General features: G+C 41.4%; 1 protein-coding gene across 4 annotated transcripts in view; it reads right to left on the bottom strand.

The window, feature by feature from the left end:
* Positions 1-9,030: 9,030 nt before the first annotated feature.
* Positions 9,031-19,863, bottom strand: part of IGF1 (insulin like growth factor 1) — a 62,299-nt gene continuing 51,466 nt past the window's right edge. For 2 of the 4 annotated variants that reach the window (XM_080971855.1, XM_080971858.1), the window contains exons 4-5: positions 19,544-19,599; positions 9,031-17,812 (exon numbers count right to left, since the gene is read on the bottom strand). In XM_080971855.1, coding sequence (XP_080827981.1) covers positions 17,752-17,812; positions 19,544-19,599 — 117 coding nt within the window. In that variant the 3' untranslated portion in view covers positions 9,031-17,751. Of the gene's footprint in view, positions 17,813-17,833; positions 19,600-19,863 lie in introns of those variants that run through there. The other 2 variants (XM_080971856.1, XM_080971857.1) reach the window with 2 other exon arrangements.

The raw sequence follows: 19,863 nt of genomic DNA on the forward strand, positions 1-19,863 counted from the left end.
AGCTGTTCTTTACCCTGTTGGTGCGACTAATCATGCTTCTATATTTTCTGCCTGAGGGCAGGAGATCAAGAAAGTGCCGGCCAGGGTGTGAATCATCCCTGAGAATTTTCCTCACTCTCCTGAGGTAATGTTCTTCCACTATTTCATCCAGCGGATTCACGGGACAGCCCGTAATAATATTACCTGGTGGCGGCGACACTTATTATGGGAACTGAGCCAGTCCTCAGCTCTGTGCTACAATGGTTGGCCACCATGTTAAATTCCCCAAGAGGCAACGTCTGATGTTGGTCACTGCAATTTGGGGAATATAATGTGGTGGGTGCCTATATCTGAACGGAGTCTTCTTATGACTTGGCTCCCATAATAAATGCCAACAAGTAGCACACACATGGGGTGAGAGGAGATTCTGCACTGTAGAACTGATAGCAAGTGGGTGGGGATCCTGGTGGGCCCCCAGACCTTCAGGAAGGGCCTGACTATGCAGACCCCTAATGCTGGCCCAGGTGATGAGGGGAAAGAATTGTGCAGGAAGGGAAAATATGCCTAGAGTAGAAGGGATAGAAATGCTGACAGAGAAACTGAGTGGAAAAGCAATGGAGGTTTACCAAAGTGTGAGCTGAAGGAAGTTTAAGGAATGAAAGGAGTTGAGGACAAAAAGAAAAATGAGCAAATTAGAGAGGAAGGAAATTTTGAAAACTTAGTGTACATCGGGGATTGCTGTCTGGCTCTTTTCTCTCGAGGAATTAAAAACAAACAAATCACAATCTGAAACCATTATTGAAGCTCTGCTGTTTTCATTATGTCCAGAGAGAGTGAGAGGGAATGGGTCAGGGAGTGTGTAAAAGAAGAAAATCATAAAGAATATCTATCAATCTATGTATCCGAATGCAAGAGAAGGCAGAAGTCCAACCTTGCAAGCAGCAGGACGCATGGGGCAAGGAGAAAGCTGTTTACTGTCTTCTTCAGCAATGCAAACCAGACATGGAGGGAAAACCATGTGCATGCTAAATACGTGTTTCCCCCCATTTATTTTTAAAAGAGGTAAAAGCAATGAGGTCTCAAACTTACACAGAAAAGGGGTCCCTAGCTTTGAGCAGTTTTCTTCTTCCCTGCTTCCCTTCTCTGGGTTTGTCCCCCTCCCCATGGGCTTCTTTTAATGGAAATAATAAACCTCCACACCCCTGCTTTATATATTAATGTGAAAAATATGTGTTTGACATACACCCATTTTTTTAGGCACCAGTGACTATACAATATATTTAGGCTCAGTAAGAAAGCATTCAGACATGGAGAATATTGTGTTAGTTTTCCTGATTATAATGCTAGTGCTTCTGTCCCATTTTCCAGTGTTCCTTTCTGATGGCACACCAACCAGGCACACCAACTCCAGGGGTTAGAGCATCTTTGGCCCCCTCATTATTTGTGGGCAGGGGGCCCAGGAAGGTGCACTGGTGTGCTCCCTGGAATGTACCAAAGGAATGTACCAAAGCACCTCAGGTGGCCCTGCTGGGGCGGCCTCAGCCTTGTGGCAGCAACAGGTATGGCGTTGGGCGGTGGTTGGGTGGGGGATGGCAGGCCAAGTTGGGGGGGGGCAGTGTGCACATGACATCACACACTTGCAAACCCCCGCCCCCAATGTTGAGCACAAGACGGCGCCTTTGTATGGAACTGTGCCTTCTTGACTAATATATTGGCATGTTGAGCTAAATTTCATTCACAGCAGTGGGCATGGTACAACACCACAACAAATGTCATTGGACAATATTGCTGCTCCCCCACACTTTCTGCACATGGATGTTTTTGTTCCCCCACAATTCCCCCATGGAAATTGCAGGAAAGAAGCGTATGCCAATATACTGCCCCAAATCTCGTTATTTTACTCCTATGAGTTTCTGGGTTACGGTGGCTGCAAAGGTTTTCTTTTTCTTTTTCTGGAATCAGATAACATGGAAATGAGTGCTAAACACATGCTAGAATCCATTAGTTTTCTGGAAGTGGTTTTTACGACACGTGAAAGCTGAAATAAAATGCCAAAATTAGCAGGAAGATTTCAAGAAATGGAATAAATTGCTGTATGAATGTAGTTTGTATTAACTACATATTGTTCCCTTGAACACAATTGTGACCTCTTGCATGGACACACTTTTGCAGAGGTTCACTGCACACACAATGTGCAGATGTTGGGGGCTGAGGGTGGTGGGGGACACAATGTTGTTGATATATAGGCCAGCAGGCACAGTCCTTTTCTGCCTCCATATATCAGTCCTAGACTGCTGAGGGCCCAATCACATATGATGCTAAATGGGTCATTAGGAAGCATCTTAAGATTTTTAATAATATAATTTAATAATAATAATAATAATAATAATAATAATAATAATAATAATAGCAGGTGCCAGCAACCTATGATTTTTATCAAGACCACAGCACTTGGGAGAGGTTTAATCTTTCCCTCCTCAGTTGCAATCTGGACAAATATCCAGGTATGGGGAGAGGGCAGGACAGACAGCAACCTTGCATGCATTTCCTGCCCAGTTTGGCTGCAAAACTGCTCTGCCTGGGAGTTTTCCTTGGTCTGGAGAGTGGTCATGAAGTGCAGTGACTGAGTCGTGTGCTGCCTTCATCCTATAAACCAGGGGTCAGCAACCTTTGTCAGCTGTGGGCCGGTCCACCGTCCCTCAGACCATGTGGCGGGCTGGACTATATTTTGAAAAAAAATAATGAATTCCTATGCCCCACAAATAACCCAGAGATGCATTTTAAATAAAAGGACACATTCTACTCATGTAAAAACATGCTGATTCCCGGACCGTCCCTGGGCCTGAATGAGAAGGCAATCGGGCCGCATCTGGCCCATGGGCCTTAGGTTGCCTACCCCTGCCATAAACTGAGTATTGATCAGGTGAAGGTGGAAAACCTGGATGGATGGTCCAGAGCAGTAGCTAGGATGAGGACCTACAAGGAGACATGCACATGAATTGTGATTTTTCAGGAGACCAATGAGCAGGGGAGTCAACAAGCCGATCATGACTCAGCTTGTTTGTGAACACAGCACACACACTATTATTATTTATTATTATTACTGTGGATAGGACTGAGATTTTATCACTGTGGTTCCTGTACTAGGCTTCCCTGGTGATGCAATGAGGAAGAATATCCCAAGGTAATCCTCTAGGCCAGGCTTTGAAACCAGTAACACCTGGCATTGAGATATAAATTTTCAAAGCATGCTAGAATCCAATCCAATTTCATTTTGCTTAATTATAATTTCCTAATGCCATGGGAGGAAGCTTGTCCCGGATGCTTAAGAACATCAGTGCTTGTGGCCATGCCATGATTATGCTGACGACAACTGTGTAAACCTCCCTAGTTAACCTGGAAGTGGCCCAAATTGGCTGTAGTCACAGAAAATAATATATAGTCTCAGAGCTGTGTGAGAACAGCTCCCCAGAGCTTATAGCCAGGTCAGTTTGACTTGGGCTACAGACCAGACTGCTAAAAGCATACTTATTACAGCGACAAAGTCTTATAAACCCCACCCAAATGACAGAAATGGAGAGGTGGTGGGAAGCAAGGTTGCTAAAAATAATCCTACATTTTATAGAAATCTCCTCTTACAGACTGAATAGTTACTGTTTAACGTTTATTCTGTATATCCAGTATGCAGGCTGTAAGAAGCTGTAAGAAGCTAAAACAGTGCCACCAATGCTAAACAGTAGGCTTTTGGGAATACCAAAGTTTGGCAAAAGTAAATTTTTGCCCCCCTGAGCCTAATGAGACCTGAGCATGCTTGATGACCCTGGATTGTTGACTGACTTGGGGCCAGGTAGTGGTGGCAAAATGCAGCACTGTATAAGAGGGCATGGCTGGCTGACTGGCTGGCTGGCTGGAACAGAAGCACTCAGCTCTGCAGCATCTTGTTGTAGATCCCACTTGTGTACACCAACAGCAGTCCTAATATTCCGGATGCTAGTCTTTGTATCTAAAATGGCACCGCTCACACAGATGACAGAGGTTGTTGGGATACTGCTGGGGAGATGGGGGCAACGGGCAGTGCCCCAGCTGGCTCCAGCCACTGGCTGGCAGCCAGGCGATCACCGGTCTCCTTTGGAACAGCATCAGTCAGCGAAATGAGCCTCCGAAACGTTAAGAGAACTGTGCATGCTCTATCAGCAGAGTGAATAAATCTTCTCACAACGGAAGAGGCAGACAGAGCCACGTGTAAGCATATGTACAGCATATTTTTTAAGCATAGTTCAGGAACAAAGGAAAACATGTCTGCTTCCCTTCGTCTCCAGCAAAACAGCAATACAAAAGCTATATACAAAACGGAAGTTCCCAGCAGACTGTCCTGGAAATGTAAACAGGCATGTGACACACAATAGTCATGCCTGTCCCTTTTAAGGTGGAACAGAACTATATCCTAACAGAGGTGTCACCAGGCTCAGAGGAACCCCAAGATTTACAGAAGTATACAAAATTTTAAGGAAAAAAACCCTAAGGGAAGACCTCTCCAATAGCCTAATGAAGACTGAGCATGCTCAGTGACCTCTGCTGATGCTGACTGTGGGGTGGGGATAAAATAGAAAACTGGGGGTGGGGGCAGGGTAACTGAAACCCTGAACAGGGAGCACTCCATATGGCATCATTTTGCTGCCCGTCTCACTTGCTTCTTCTGCCAGTAGATTGAGGCATGATGTCACCTACCCCAATACAGAAAGTCTATTGTTCTTCCATAGCCGTCTGCCTTTATGATTATAGTCAGAAGATCAGGCACCATGCTAAGATATTAGCACTGTAACTGTCATGCTGGAAGGGAACAACAGGAAGAGTAAAGCACTTGGGCCTCCTTCCGAATAGAAAGGCTCCCTAGTCCAAAAAGCTTTTGACTTCCACATAGGCTGCAAACGCTATCATTACAATCAGTACCAATTGTTTCTGGCTCATTCTGCATCTGTGGAATGACAGCTGGTTGTTTCCCCCGCTCTACAAATCAGCATCAAAGTCATTTCGAGGACAGCTTGGCTTGAAACTTCTGCCCATGGAATTCAGCTTTCCTGCAAAATGAGAATGTCAGGAGAGAATTTCTTTGAACTGAATTCAAGTTAGACACCAATGCATTTCTAAGACTCAAGGTGCTGGGGAAACAAGGCTGCAGCTTCTGCAGAGGGTGATCAAGGCTGCTTAAGTGCTGGACCTTCTCACCCCTGAAACTGGCCCCATAATCTAGTTTTGTTGGGTGGGGGTAGCAGCTGCCACGCATTGTCAGAGGACTGCTCTTTGTGATTGTACATAAGCTTTAGTTTGATACACAATGGGTCTCTGAATGATGGAAGGATGGCTTTATGGTTGCTTATGCATGGGTTTTAATTTCTTTAGGTTGTGATCTATGCGTACCCAGGAATAAGTTCCATTGAAGTCAATGGAGCCTACTTCTGAGCAGGCGTGCATAAGATAAGGCGTGCACCAGACGTCCTGTTTCTCGGAGGCAGTCCCCGGATTTACAAATCAGTCCCCTGACAAAATCCTGTCATTCCTACTGTGGTTGAAAAGTGTCCCCGGATTCATTGAAAAAATCTGGTAACCTTAGCATATGATTGCACTGATCATTACTGGGTTGTGACTAATGGTAGCTTTGTACTAGTGGAAAGTGTGCCTCCGTGTGGCAACCTGTTTCCATTGAGCCAAAAGCTGGTCGTGAGGATAGGGGACTCTCAAAAACAGTGTAGGATGTGAAGGGCTTCTGTGGGTAGGGGAGGAGGAATGAAAATCACTGTTCTGTGAGTGGAAAACACTTTTCACTAAATCAGAGAGCCATGTTTCCTTGTGAACAACCTTCTGGGGCCACATGCTAGGCTGGGAAAAGGAATGAATGTGATTCTTATCTCTATTACACTAAGCTACATTCCAGTCACACAAAACTTAAAAGATTTACACACACACACACACACACACACACACACACCCTATCTGTGTACACACTTCTTCATCCAGGCAATCAAGACATATTCCAGGCACAAAGCGCTTCAGTGCCATGGTCCAGGGAGAGTCTGAGGGCCCCATGGAGAGGTTTGGAGGGCCACATCTAGGCCCTGGGACTGAGGTTTTCCATCCCTGCAGTAATGCCAAGGCACTGTAGAATGTAACCTCCTGGTTTTAGGATTTAGGTAGAACAGCTCTAAGTATTTATCCATGCTTCCTCCCTCAAATAATTGGCTGAAATAAAAATGATGAAGTGGGATACAGATAACCTAGCTTTAGAATATGAAGAAATGTGTTTACAAAACTGCATCTCCCGGGGCCAAAGTTGATGTGATGTTAAATGTATTATTGCATTAAAAATGTAAGTAGCCATGCATGTGTGTATGGGGGGGGGGAGAGATAGGATCATGACTGCAGTGCAGAGAGGGAAGAGATGTAAGTATTTTGACAGACAAATAAATTTCATGGAGATGAATTTTTCAGTTGTTTTAAGCTAGAAGCTGGCACCTAGTCTCAAATTGTTGGTACTGAAGAGAATGCAATCTCTTTTTTAAAAAAGTTGATAGAATGGATTGTGGAAACTATCTCTTTATTAGCTGCAGTTGGCAAAATTCTTGCAAGGATTTTAGGAAACCGCCTCCCAACTATATCCAAGGCCACACTTCCTGAATCCCAAAATGGTTTTCAACCTTCTAGGGAGAACAGTGGACATGATTTTCACCGCTCAACAGCTTCAAGAAAAATTCAGAGAGCAAAACCAATCCCTGTATATGGCGTTTATTGACCTGACTAAGGCCTTCAACACTATAAATCATAATGCTCTGTGGACTTTCCTTCTGAAAATTGGCTGCCTGGATAAATTTGTGAACATTCTTTGGCTCCTCCATGATAATGTGGCAGAAACCATTGTGGATAACAATGGCTGTCAAAGTGAACCATTCACAGTGGGAGCAGGTGTTAAACAGGGATGTATTATCGCTCCAACTCTAATATTTTCATTGCCATGATCCTAAACATTGTCAATGTAAACTCCCCACTGGGGTAGAAATCATATATTGAACAGATGGAAAGCTCTTTAACTTGAGTAGACTGAAAGCAAAGAGTAAGGTTACCATAACTTACATCGTAGAGTTTCAATATGCTGATGACAACGTAGTGTGTGCTCACTTAGAGGATGACCTCCAAACAATCCTAAATATCTTCGCAGAAGCTTATGAAAAGCTTGGTCTATCTCTCAACATCCAAAAAACCAAAGTGCAGTATCAACAAGCACAAAACAACCCCTTTGCAGTGCCACAAATCCAACTTAATGGTGTAACGCTTTAACGTTGGAAAATGTCAATCATTTTTCCTATCTGGGCAGTTATCTTTCCACAAGGGTTGACACTGATGCCGAAATCCAGCATCGCCTGAGCTCTGTGAGTGCAGCTTTCTCCTGATGGAAGTGCAGAGTGTTTAAGGACTGGGACATTCACAGGGAAACAAAAATGCTTGTTTCCAAAGCTATTGTACTACCAACCTTACTGTACACTTGTGAAACATGGACCACTTATAAACACCATCTCCAACTCCTTGAAAGATTCCATCAACGGTGTCTCTGAAAATTTTTACATATCACTTGGGAAGACAGGCGAACTAATGTCAGTGTACTGGAAGAAGCAAAGATCACCAGTGTTGAAGCAATGATTCTTCATTGGACTTGTCATGTTGTGTGGATGCCTGATTATTGTCTTCCAAAGCAACTACTCTATTCTGAACTTAAAAATGGAAAGTGTAATTCTGGTGGTCAACAAAAGAGGTTTAAAGATTCTCTTTCAAGGCAAATCTTTAAAAATGTAGTATAAACACCAACAATTGAGAAATATTGGCCTGCAATTGCTCCAGTTGGAGAACAGCCTTTACCAAAGGTGTCATGGACTTTGAAGACACTCAAATGCAGGACGAAAGGGAGAAATGGGTTAAAAGGAAGACATGTTTGGTAAACCCTCACCATGATCAACTCCTGCCCGGAAACCTATGTCCCCACTGTGGAAGGACATGTGGATCTAGAATTGGCCTTCAAAGTCATCTGTGGACACACCATTAAGACTGTGCTCATGGAAGACAATCTTACTCAGCTACAAGTGGTTGCCAAAGAAGAAGACCAATGGCGGGTAACTGTTTTTGGTCTGAAGGCCTCTTTCAACCTTGGTCAGTCCTCCAGTGGCCACATTCTGGCACTGAGTGTGGCCACTCCAGTAAGAATGGAAAGATCTTTCTTTCTTTATAAAGATCTGTCTTTATTGGAAAATTAATAAAAATCATATATATATATATAAAAGAATGGAAAGATCTGTCAATATCAGTTCACTCAGTTTCTCATTTTCCCAATCTTAAATTCCACATTTCTGCAGCAGTTTGCAGTTTTAAAGAAAAGAAAAGAAAAACACTGTACTGTATTGTTAGTGAATTTTTTTCCTAATAAACACATTTGGGGTGCAGTTTTGACTAATGTACACCTTTTTGCAAGCAGTTTCTCTTAACATACTGCATGTTATTTTCACTAATATATTCATTTTTATGCACACATTCCCCTAACATATGTATTTTTTGTTAACATTGGTCATGTTTTTGTTTCGCTTTAAAGGAGGGGTGAATAATCTTTTGGTTTTTTTGCCTCTGAAGGTTCCATTCCCTTGGGAGTAATATGTCAGATTCTGCATACCATCAGTTAGCAGGGCTGGAGCCACTCCATACCCTTTCTTACACAGCACTGATTTATTTACACAAGCATACAAGGATGCGCGCCATTCATTCTCACTCACACAGTCTACAGCCTCCATTCATCTGTCATCCATTCATCCCACACTCTTTCTCTCTCTTTCTAAAGGGGGGGGGCAGGAGAAAGAAAGAGTGTGGGTGGTGATAAGAGAGGGAGAGGGAGTACTGATTATCTTAATTTAAGATCACCAGCCAACACTTTCTGTGTTTTTTCTCACATGTGCAGAGCCTGAGTCTAAAGCAATTGCTTTATAGCCAAAGAAGTCAGAGTTATCCTGGAGCAAGAAAGATGCTTAGCACAGTTATGTTTATTAACCATTATTCTTTATTAGACCTCACAGAGGTGTCAACTATACATACAAATACATTAGAAAGATACCCTCTTACAGTAATGTTTCACATTTTGGACTGGATCTCAAGAGGGTGCAAACAGTTCAGTACATTCTACCAACCTAAGGTTGCCATAGTCTTTATTTTATTATACAGTGTGACCAAGCCCTTTTTTATTTTTTTACTGCAGCAGTGGATATTTAGAAAAACAAACAATGAAAACCAGACAACTAGGTCTTGAGATCTTTTGGACCTATCATGATAAATGCATATAAAGAGCCTTTTAAGAAGCATGAATACACTATTGGTTTATGGATCAATGTTTACCGGGTTAGAAAGTTTGCACAGAGTGGGGGACATGGCTAAATGGTTCTGAGGGACCTGTGAAATAGTAAGATCAGTTTTTCTTTTTGCAAGCCCCAAAACCTTCATTACTTGGCATTCCTGTGTTATCTGTGGAAAGCTTACCAGTGCTAAATGGGGAGAATAATGGGGTGAGTTCTATTGTTGAAGTAGTTGTTTGGGTGGGGTGGGGGGTTCTGCAACACACTGATGTTACATACACAGTATGAAATATTATTTACTTGTCATTAGGTCATGACAGTTTGCATTTTGAATGAGCACAGGGAAAATAAAAACCGTACAAATCCAAATATTTACAGCCCAATCTACAAAGCATTGTGCTGGTGCATTGCCCATCTATCTCAGTACGACATATGCCGCCAAAGTGTTTCAAGGATTATGGACTTTTTTGGTGTGTGGGAGGAGCTGACAGGGTGAGCAAACGATGTCCCTCATCATGGTTTTTGCTTATATGCTTGCCGTCAATAGCTTTCAGTAGTGAATTTTTAGGAATTCAAGTGCCCACATACAACCATGCTTGTATAATCTAAACCCTGAGGTTGCACATACCTTTTCTTAAGATGTAAGTGGGCCAGTTCATGTTCTGATGTTGACCATACTCTTAGTTTAAGGTAAGTGGGCCAGCTTATATTTTTGTTTGGAAGAATGGCATTGTGGAAAACAAATGAATATTAATCTCAACATTTAGCACTTGGGCAGCTAAGTAAGTAAAAATACATATAAGCTAGATGGCTAATTATGACATTCTAGCTTTGCAGAGGGTCACTTATCCAGGTATCAGTCAGTCCTTGATCCTGTTGTCTTATAGATTAGATTATGCTGGACATGTACAGAAAAATATCGGCTGGAGGCATACTGGAAATTTGCATTTAGTTTTGTTGTTAGCTGTGCCTCTAGGGATGTACGGTACTTATAACAAGCATGTGGTACTTCAAAGTCTCCCAGAACTATGTGAAACACTTCACCACATTCTGATTGTTTTTTTAAAGCAGCATATGTCCTTTCCCACTAAGGAATCTTGTTTTTGGCTCGCAAAACCTATTCAGAAAAAAACATGCTGTAACACACCAGCTGGTTGCTTCAGTTGCTTCGTTACTCTCCTTGGGTCACAATTGATTTCCATCACTGGAATTGGTTAGAAATGCATCAGAGTCACTCTGTCATACCTCAAAGTAAAAGTTGTTCTCATTTACTGTATAGTGTAAGGAAGCTTGCCCTTGTGTAAGTTTGATGCAGGCAAGTTCCTTGCTTAAGGCTCCAGTCCTCAATGGGGCTTGTGCCGGCGGAGCGCTTTGGGGATTGGGCTGCAAGTGGAAATAAACCTAAATTACAAAACAGTTTTGGTAGACTGCTTACAACAGGCATTTAAGCTAATGAATCGATTACAAGAAAGTAGCAACAACAATTAAGGCGTGCAAAATCATGTACATGCATGGAGCCTCCCCCCTCCCCAGCACACAACCTTGGCTAGCAAAGACATGTTCAAAGTGCTCTATCCCCGTAAATTTCATTCTGCAATAGCAAAGTGCTGTTCATAAATTAAGGGCAATGGAGTACTGCATTTTCTCCTTTGCAAGTAAAAAAAGAAAGGTCTCATTAGGCAGGATTTGGACATAGGCTGCGGCCCACAGGCCAATTAAATAGGACCACCATTGCCATTTGGGGCATATGAAGTTCTGCAAGCTCAAGTAAAGCTTTCTTTGCCACTGCTGATGTTGGGAGCATCCAACTAAACACATGTGTCAAGTTACATCTTGGCCATCAGCAGCTCCATTCCTTTCCATGAATTGAGGAAATGTTCTGCATATGTAGTATGGATTCCCACTGATGCACAGAACATTTGCAGCCATGAAGGAGAATAGAGGCCACTTTTGCACATGTGAGGCTCCAGGTTGTGTGAGTCCAGTACCTTCAGTGAAATATGTATGAATGTACTCAAAACTGGGGCATCCATCTCTATCTACAGTCATCGTGCTATGTGTATTGCCACATTAAGCATTGAAATAATTCATCAGTGCCATTGAGTACCAATAACAAACCCTATTGATGTAAGTGAGGCAGGGCAATTCAACCAACACTAAAGTTTTCTGGTTTAATGCTGTTGTAGCTTAGTTTGAGGGATTATGCAATTTAAAGAGAGAGAGAGATAAAGCAAATAATAAATTAAAAAGTGAATGAATGAAAAACATGGGTACCATATAGTTATAATTCTTAAGGGTCCAGCATTGGCTGTGGCTCCTTGTCATGTACCCTGGTCATATACCCTTTAGAAAACCTAAGTCTGCTTCATTTAATGTGGGGAAATGCTACTTTATATTGAAAGTCAACGCTTTCAAGGGTCATTGTTTCCTTCCCATAATGAAAGTAGGATGACTCCTCATGCCAAGCGTATGTTGCCAATTTCTGCATGCAAGTTGTACATAACCTACAGCCTTACTTTTAAGGTTACTTAGCAGCAAAATCACCCCATTTAGTGACCCTTATAAACTGAACAGGCTTTCTTAGCAAAGCAAGACATTATTCAGAAGCAGCCAAAAAAAAAAAAGAAAAAGAAAAGAAATTTAATAATTTTCAGCAAGAAGTGCATCAACCAACATTTCACACATCAGTTCAGTCAGTCTTTCTTTAATGTTTCCCCCCCTTTTATAATGTTTTTGATTATGCATCAGATAGTCTGCATCCTTGGACTTATGTTTATTGGTGGCCAATTATCAGTAGATCTATTTGGTAGATCCACTCCATTGGTATCTGTGAAATTTAAACACAGAGGTAGGGTGTCAACCCCAATATTATGTGCAGTTGTAGCAGCAAATAAGCAAGTTAGAAGTAGACCTGTGAAACATCTGGTTATTATCTGGTATTAGGATCTAAATTGGGAAATCATGGCAACGCTATAGAGTAGTGAGCAATACTATGCCAGAAAAGAGAGACCACAAGAATAAACAGTGGGTTGGATCCAGGCAAAGTTAGTCATGCTATGGCCCTGTTTTAAAAGTTAATCATGATGAATATTCCACATTGATTTCAACAGGAACTAATTATGACTGCACACAGGTTGCTGTATGCAAATCATGGTGGCCACTTGCACAATTTCCCAAAGGCAATTGCATGGGTAACCAGATGTATGAACAGGAGGTAGAGGTAGAGGTGTAACTGTGGTCTAACGGGGCTGCAACTAACAAGCAGCACAAGGTAAATCTTCCTTATTGTCTGAAGCAGGATGTCCCTGCAGCCAAGGGCCTTTTCCAAATAGTCCAGGTTTGTTGTTGTTGTAGTAAACACAGGATTAACAGTAGTCCCGTTCTCCATTATGATCTCGTTTTCTGTGTAATTGGAGTGGGGTTGCCTAGCAAAAACATATTGAAAGAGACATGTATTCCACTGCTGGAGAGCAGGAGTGCACAGCTGGTGTGCGTGAGACAAAGTAAACCTGTCGAGAGAGAGAGTTTTCAAAAATGGTACCAGTGAGCAGAGAAGGAACGTGCATGGCTAGGTGTCATGATGTCACAGTGACCATTCAATAGATGGCTGTGGCAGTAGCACAGCAAAGTTATCCAAGAAGTGCTAGTGAATGAAACATGTATTTTTGAAGTGTTGGTTATGTCTGGTTTGCAAATAAATAACAGGCTGTGCTGATACATTCCAATGAAAACAGCTACAGCATAAGATTTCTGAAAATAAATAATGCAAGTGAGAAGCAGAAAGTTGTGGTTATGTTGCAGGTTATTGAAAAGTGGGGGGGGGGGGGGAATCAAAACATGCACCCTTCATGCAATCAGTATGGAGCTAGGCACAGATGCTAGTATATCTCTAAGGTAGCATGATAGAGCTATCAATGTCCAAGGGCACATATGTTAATTTCTCCACATTGTAGTTGTGTATGTGCCATGTAATAAATGGCAAGAGAGATGGCATAGCTCAGTGGTTCAGAAGGTGCCAGGTTCAATCCCTAGCATCTCCAGGTAAAAAGATAAGGTAGGGAGGAGAAAATCTCTCCCTCTTTGAGACCCCGCAGAGCTTCTGCCTGTCAGACAAAACAATACTGGGCTAGTTGGACCAAGAGTATGATTTGGTATAATACAACTTCATAAGTATGTTTTAAATTTCAAGTTTCACACACCCACTTGGGAAGGTGGCAAAAATCTAATTGTGCTTTAAACATTTGGATGACTAGAGACTGTAGTGACCTGGCCAGCAACTCGCTTTCTTGGAACTACTTTGATGAGGGATGGTTGGCCAGCTCAGCATCTCTGGGCTAGGTTTAGCCCAAGTGTCTCCAGTGGCAATGTGGGATAGAGAAAGTAAAGATGTGCCCTATGGACAGTGTTCGTTGAATTATTCTGCCTTCAAGCATGTGAAAAACTATTGGCCCTGATCCAGCAGTTGTGACTAAATCACATTAAAGCAACAGGTCTTCAGCTAGTTTATGAGACTAACTTGTCACAATTAACTTGAAGTCAGCTGGAACCACTATCTGTACCTAGCCTCAATCTTTCAAGGGAAATGAAAATATTGTCTAGTTTTGTCTTTGTTAGAGTGGTATCTCTATATTGTATTATATGTAGTCAAGTTTCAGATATTCTTATAACCTCCTTCATGTAAAAGTCAAACAGAAAAAAATTGTACACAAGATACTGTGTTTGAGCAATGATAGTCCTTGTAGAATACTGTAATAGTGTGATAAGCAAAAATGTCTATTGCAGGATTAAAATGAATATAGGTTTGCATTTAGGATTTGTTTCTCCTTCAAGACAGGAATTTGATTTACACGATTTACCAAATGGTGCTTCTATATAGTTAATGGCTTGTGAGGAAAGTCACCAATGAAGATTTGTGACTTGTTAAATAGAGCAAAAAATCCTAATCCCCCTTTTAAAAATAATCATCAAATGCACAGGCATTTAAACTAGAGAAGCCATTTGAAACCAGAACAACGGAAAGTCTCCTTGAATAAACTATAAAATATACGGTATACTTGTTTGGACTGCAATGATATTTTTAAAAGAGGAATCAGTGGTATATATTGTGTCTTTAATAAATTACTACAATTCATTTCCAGGCTAAAAGTAGTTTTGAAACACATTAAATAGACTGAGTATACTTTCATCAGAACAATTTCCCCCCTATCTAAACGCAAAGTATCTCCAATCAGATTTAACTTTCATTTAAAAAGAACCATAAAGGTGTCATTTTTGCACATTTTGATGTTTGTGAAAACCATATAAAGTTTTTCTTTAAAAAAAAAATCACACATGCAGACTCAGTGCATGCACACAATTTCAGTTTCACAGAATGCTAGCCATATATTTTCAACTCTTTCTCAAAAGCTACAGAATATGTCACTTCTTCTCCCCACCCCCATTAGAAATGGATGTTTTTTTCTTTTCACTTCAAGGCATTTTTTTAAAAAATAGCTGTGATTTGTACCTAAACCGATTTCTCTATAAATATACGTTTTATGTTTGTGGGCCTACCCTTGAGTTATCTGTTATAGATAAAATAAACTCAATACAGTGGTACCTCGGGTTACATATGCTTCAGGTTACAGACTCCGCTAACCCAGAAATAGTGCTTCAGGTTAAGAACTTTGCTTCAGGATGAGAACAGAAATCGTGCTCCGGCAGCGCGGCAGCAGCAGGAGGCCCCATTAGCTAAAGTGGTGCTTCAGGTTAAGAACAGTTTCAGGTTAAGTACGGACCTCTGGAACAAATTAAGTACTTAACCCGAGGTACCACTGTACACTTTTGTCTCAGCCCAGCTAAGGAGATCCATACATGTAAGTAGGCTTCTATGCATGGATCACTGGCAAGAAAGAAGTACTGTTTTGGGGGGTCAGGTGTGGGGGACCTTGAATGGGGTAGCTGTGCCCCTGAAGGACCAGGTGTGTAATCTGGGAGTCATTTTGGACTCACAGCTATCCATGGAGGTGCAGGTCAATTCTGTGTCCAAGGCAGCTGTCTCCCAGCTCCATCTGGTATGGAGGTTGAGATACTACCTGCCTGTGAACTGTCTTGCCAGAGTGGTACATGCTCTGGTTATCTCCTGCTTGGACTACTGCAATGCATTCTGTGTGTGGGCTACCTCTGAAGGTGACTCGGAAACTACAATTAATCCAGAATGCGGCAGCTATACTGGTGACTGAGAGTGGCTGCGGAGACATATGGTCCTGAAATACCCACATTGGCTCTCAGTACATTTCCGAGCACAATTGAAAGTTTTGGTGCTGACCTTTAAAACCCTAAACAGCCTCAGCCCAGTATACCTGAAGGAGCATCTCCACCTCCATCGTTCAGCCTGGACACTGAGGTCCAGTGTTGAGGGACTTCTGGCGGTTCCCTCACTGCGAGAAGTGAGGTTACAGGGAACCAGGCAAGGGGCCTTCTCAGTAGTGGCGCCCACCCTGTGGAACGCCCTCCAATCAAGGAAATAAACAACTATCTGACTTTTAGAAGACATCTGAAGGTAGCCCTGTTTAGGGAAGTTTTTAATGTCTGATGTCTTACAATTTTTTATGTAGTGTAAGCCGCCCAGAGTGGCTGGGGAAACCCAGCCACATGGACGAGGGTATAAATAAAATTATTATTATTATTATTATTATTACTTGGTAGTTCAGGAACCATGGATAGAAAAAGTTTTTTTTTTTTTTAACGGCACTCTGTGTTTTAGGACTTCATGCATGCATGCAGAAGGCGCAAGTAAGGCTCAAGTGTGTCTTTCTTGTTGTGTGAAAACACTCCAGGGATTATCACCCTTTGAATGATAATTTGGACTTCTGGTCTTAACCAAGGCCAGGATGAAAGGTTTTTGTAATTTGGTGTAATTAGAATGGATTATATCCATATGGTGACTTTGCCTTAGTGGAAAGTGCCATATTGTATTCTGCTCCAGAGGGACTCTGGAGGAGGTGGTGGACTTAAGTGGGTAAGGGGATCTGAATAAAATCAAGTGAAAGGTGATTTCCACCAAGGCAATGTAACCACTGCATACAAACAATCCCAATGTTACTCCTGTGCAACAATGCATGATGCTTTTAATGGGTGGAGGACTGTGCCATGACCCAAAGTTCCACGCAGGCATCCTGTCACAAGCATAGTATTGTCCCCTCCATTAAACAGAATGGGAGCTTATAGGGTGCCCTGGAACACTCACAGGCACACTGGAGCTTCTGAGTGCGGCTTACGGATTTAATCCATTAAGCACTGTTGTACTGCAACATTCATTCATCCCAATGGGGTTAGAGCAGTATCCCTGTATATCCCACCAAAACAAATGGAGATTAAGCTGCAGCAGTACTTAGTAAGCCCTACACTTCTGTTCTGATAATGTGACACCTAACATTAGTATTAATTTTGGCAATTTTATTTTTCTCTCATATTATTTTTTTTTAAATGTAAGTACTGTCCCCAATCCCCCCTTTTTTAAAATGACAAAAAGTTGAAAAATTATGGCTAGGCATGTTTCTATTTTAAAAAGCAAAATCTATATATTTGTCAATTTATTTTTTAAAAAATATGCATATACTTTCTTTTATAGTTTTTTTTTAAAGTCAAGTACTTTCTTAAACAAAACAATAGCACCACTTTGGCATAGCTGACCAAATCAGTAAAAGGTAAAGCAAAATTGCTACCGGTCCCCCCTGCCCCCCCCAAATCCTTCATTTGTATATCTCTTGCTTGTGAAAATGGAGTAGCCTTGAATACAGCAGAAGACTTCATATGTATATACATTCATAGGTTCCAGCCACCATCCAAAGATATGTAAAAATTACTGCTAGGTACGAATAAAATTGATATCCTTTCAGAGGGCCAACACAAGACTGTTGCAACATCCGAGCCTGTTTTGCATTAAATCTGACCTCATGCAGCATGATCCTATGCAGAAAGTAAACCTCTCTATGTCCCATTGAACTGAATGCCTTTGTTGATATGGGCAGGCTAGGATTACAATGCAATCCCAGCCCCATTGAGTTGAATGAGACCTTCTCCCAGGAAGGGGTGCATAGAAAGCAAGCGAGGCTTATTTGCACACAGTTATCATACTTATTGCATGCAAGTGTTTTTAGGACAGTCTAAAATTACATGATGTTATTTTATTTATTGGCTTGTTTCCTCACTGTAGTCCTTCCTAAAACATTACTGAGTCAAATGATTTGTGGCTTGCTTGCTTCTCACCTTGGCTCCAGTTAGAGTTCCTATTCATGTCACAGTTTAAACAAAGTCTTACGGAGCACCAAGGTAGGTATTGCAATCTTTTTTGGGGGGTGGGGGGAGTTGGAGGGTAGTACCACCTGGGACTCAAGTTACATAATCAGCAGAATCACATGGTGAGGTTCTTGCTGGACAGTATCATTTTGGAAATACTCTGGGCACGGAATACCCTGCAAACGAAAAAGTAGCATGTCAGGGAGAAAATGAGGTTAAAATCATTTTTCCTAATTGCTGTTTTTCTGTATACAGGCAGTTTTATATACAGGCAAACATTTCAGACCTGCAATCTCCCATCTGCAGTCCTAAGTGGTACAGTACAGCAAGATTCTTCTGGTTGCGTTACTCAGGTTTACTTGATGATGTCCCAGATATTTAGTTTACAGTGATAAGAAAGTAGTGTTATAAACCAGAGCCTAGAAGAACTTAGGGAAATCACCAAGGACCTGGCGCACTAGGGAAGCACCAGTTGGGTACACGTGTTGCCAAGCCATAATTTGTATCTTTTCAATGTCACTCAGAGCTAATTCCCAAATTGCCACTAACCAAGATCAAGATGCCAGTTTCTTTGGAGTGGCATCATGCATTGGTTTGTATGTTGCCACTCAGTTGGATAAACAGAGTCAGACAAAAATCTCATCAGTATGGGATAGCAATGTTATTACTTGATATTGGTAGTTAATTTTTTTTAATTATTTGGAAGCCTTTTTTAAAATTATGCCTGTGTTTCCTACAAATTCCTTCCGTTTCACCTTGGGCTTAGTTCTCACCCAACTCCACTGTTATTTTGCTTTTACCTCTTACTGTTTTTGCCAGACCCTTCCATAAAACAAGCTAGAAAATAGCACCATTGTACTATGAAACAGTTTTACATAATGTTGATTATATGTGTGTTATTGATATGCTAAATTTTTTACATACTGCACTATATGGAGGAAAAGACGTTTTATTTATAGTGTGGCAAAATAACTCATCACCTGAAAGAATCACCAAGGATTTAAGATAGCCTTTTGTGTGCTCTTAACTGATTCTAAACAACAAAAAAGAACACCCCAATTGTCCATGTTGTGTCTATTTGTATCTTCATGTGTTGTGGTGGTGAGCCTTTGTCTTAAAATCTGTTACCCTGATCCAGCAATTTGTTGCAAACAAGGGTTTCTCATGCACATGTGGAGCTCAAGTGTATGCAGTCGGTCCCATTCACTTCAGTGACTGAGAGTGTAATGTGTGTAGCCACTTTATCCTTCAAAGTAAATGGTGCTTCCATTCTACACAGGAGCTCTGTGTGCATATTGAACCATGTAAGGATCCCTAACCGGGGTGAATGCATGCAACTCATATGTTGTCAGAATGCTACTGGTGTAATTGACGTGTTACTGTCGCTGCTACTGGGAATGCCAAACTGTGCAAATATAAAAGGGGCAAACAAACAATGGTATCAGACACTGCAAGACAGAGTCTGTTGCTTGTATGGAAGTGCAAATATTAGGAAACAAAAAACAAAAAACATAACCCACTTAGACAAGGCTGGTGAATGACTCCAACAGCAGGGTTCATAAGTTAATTTAGTGCAATTGGATCCATCAAAGGCCTGTACATCTCGTGGCTTTTGAGGGGCACAGGATTCATTGTGTCTCTCTGTGTATGTGTGTGTGTGTGTAGGACATTTATAGCAGGTGAACAATTAGAACAGCGATCTGCCAGTCTCAGAAACATTTTAGCACTGAGTTGATTTCTATTGGAATGTTTACTTGCATTGTTCATTGGGAGAATGCCCATTAGTGGAAATTTCATCAAGCTTATTGAACTTTAGTGTTTTGTCCAATGTTTGACAATTTATTTACAGCAAAGTATCCTGCAGATGGCACATTCATTCTTCACTTTTATGGATGATATTTTCTTACATTCTGTAGTTCCTGTTTCCTGTGTTTCCTCTACTCATGTTCTTCAAATGCACTTCCTGAAAATGAAAGAAAATATTTACTTATAGAGACCTTTCAGCACACTTCACAATTATTATTTTTAAAAAAAATGTTATTCACCCTCACAAACTATATTATATTTAGAAACCTCTCTCTGAACATGAGAGATGATGGTGTTAACCTCTAGAAATAACATCCCTTTTCTTTGCTTTGATTATCACTGGAGTGTCTGCAATGACAGTGCAGTGTAGAAATGCTACTTTTGTCTGAGTGACAAACTTTTGTGACTAACTTGAACAGCT

The sequence above is a fragment of the Podarcis pityusensis genome (genome assembly GCF_964106645.2).
Source record: "Podarcis pityusensis genome assembly, chromosome: 10".
Classification (NCBI taxonomy): Eukaryota; Metazoa; Chordata; class Lepidosauria; order Squamata; family Lacertidae; genus Podarcis; species Podarcis pityusensis.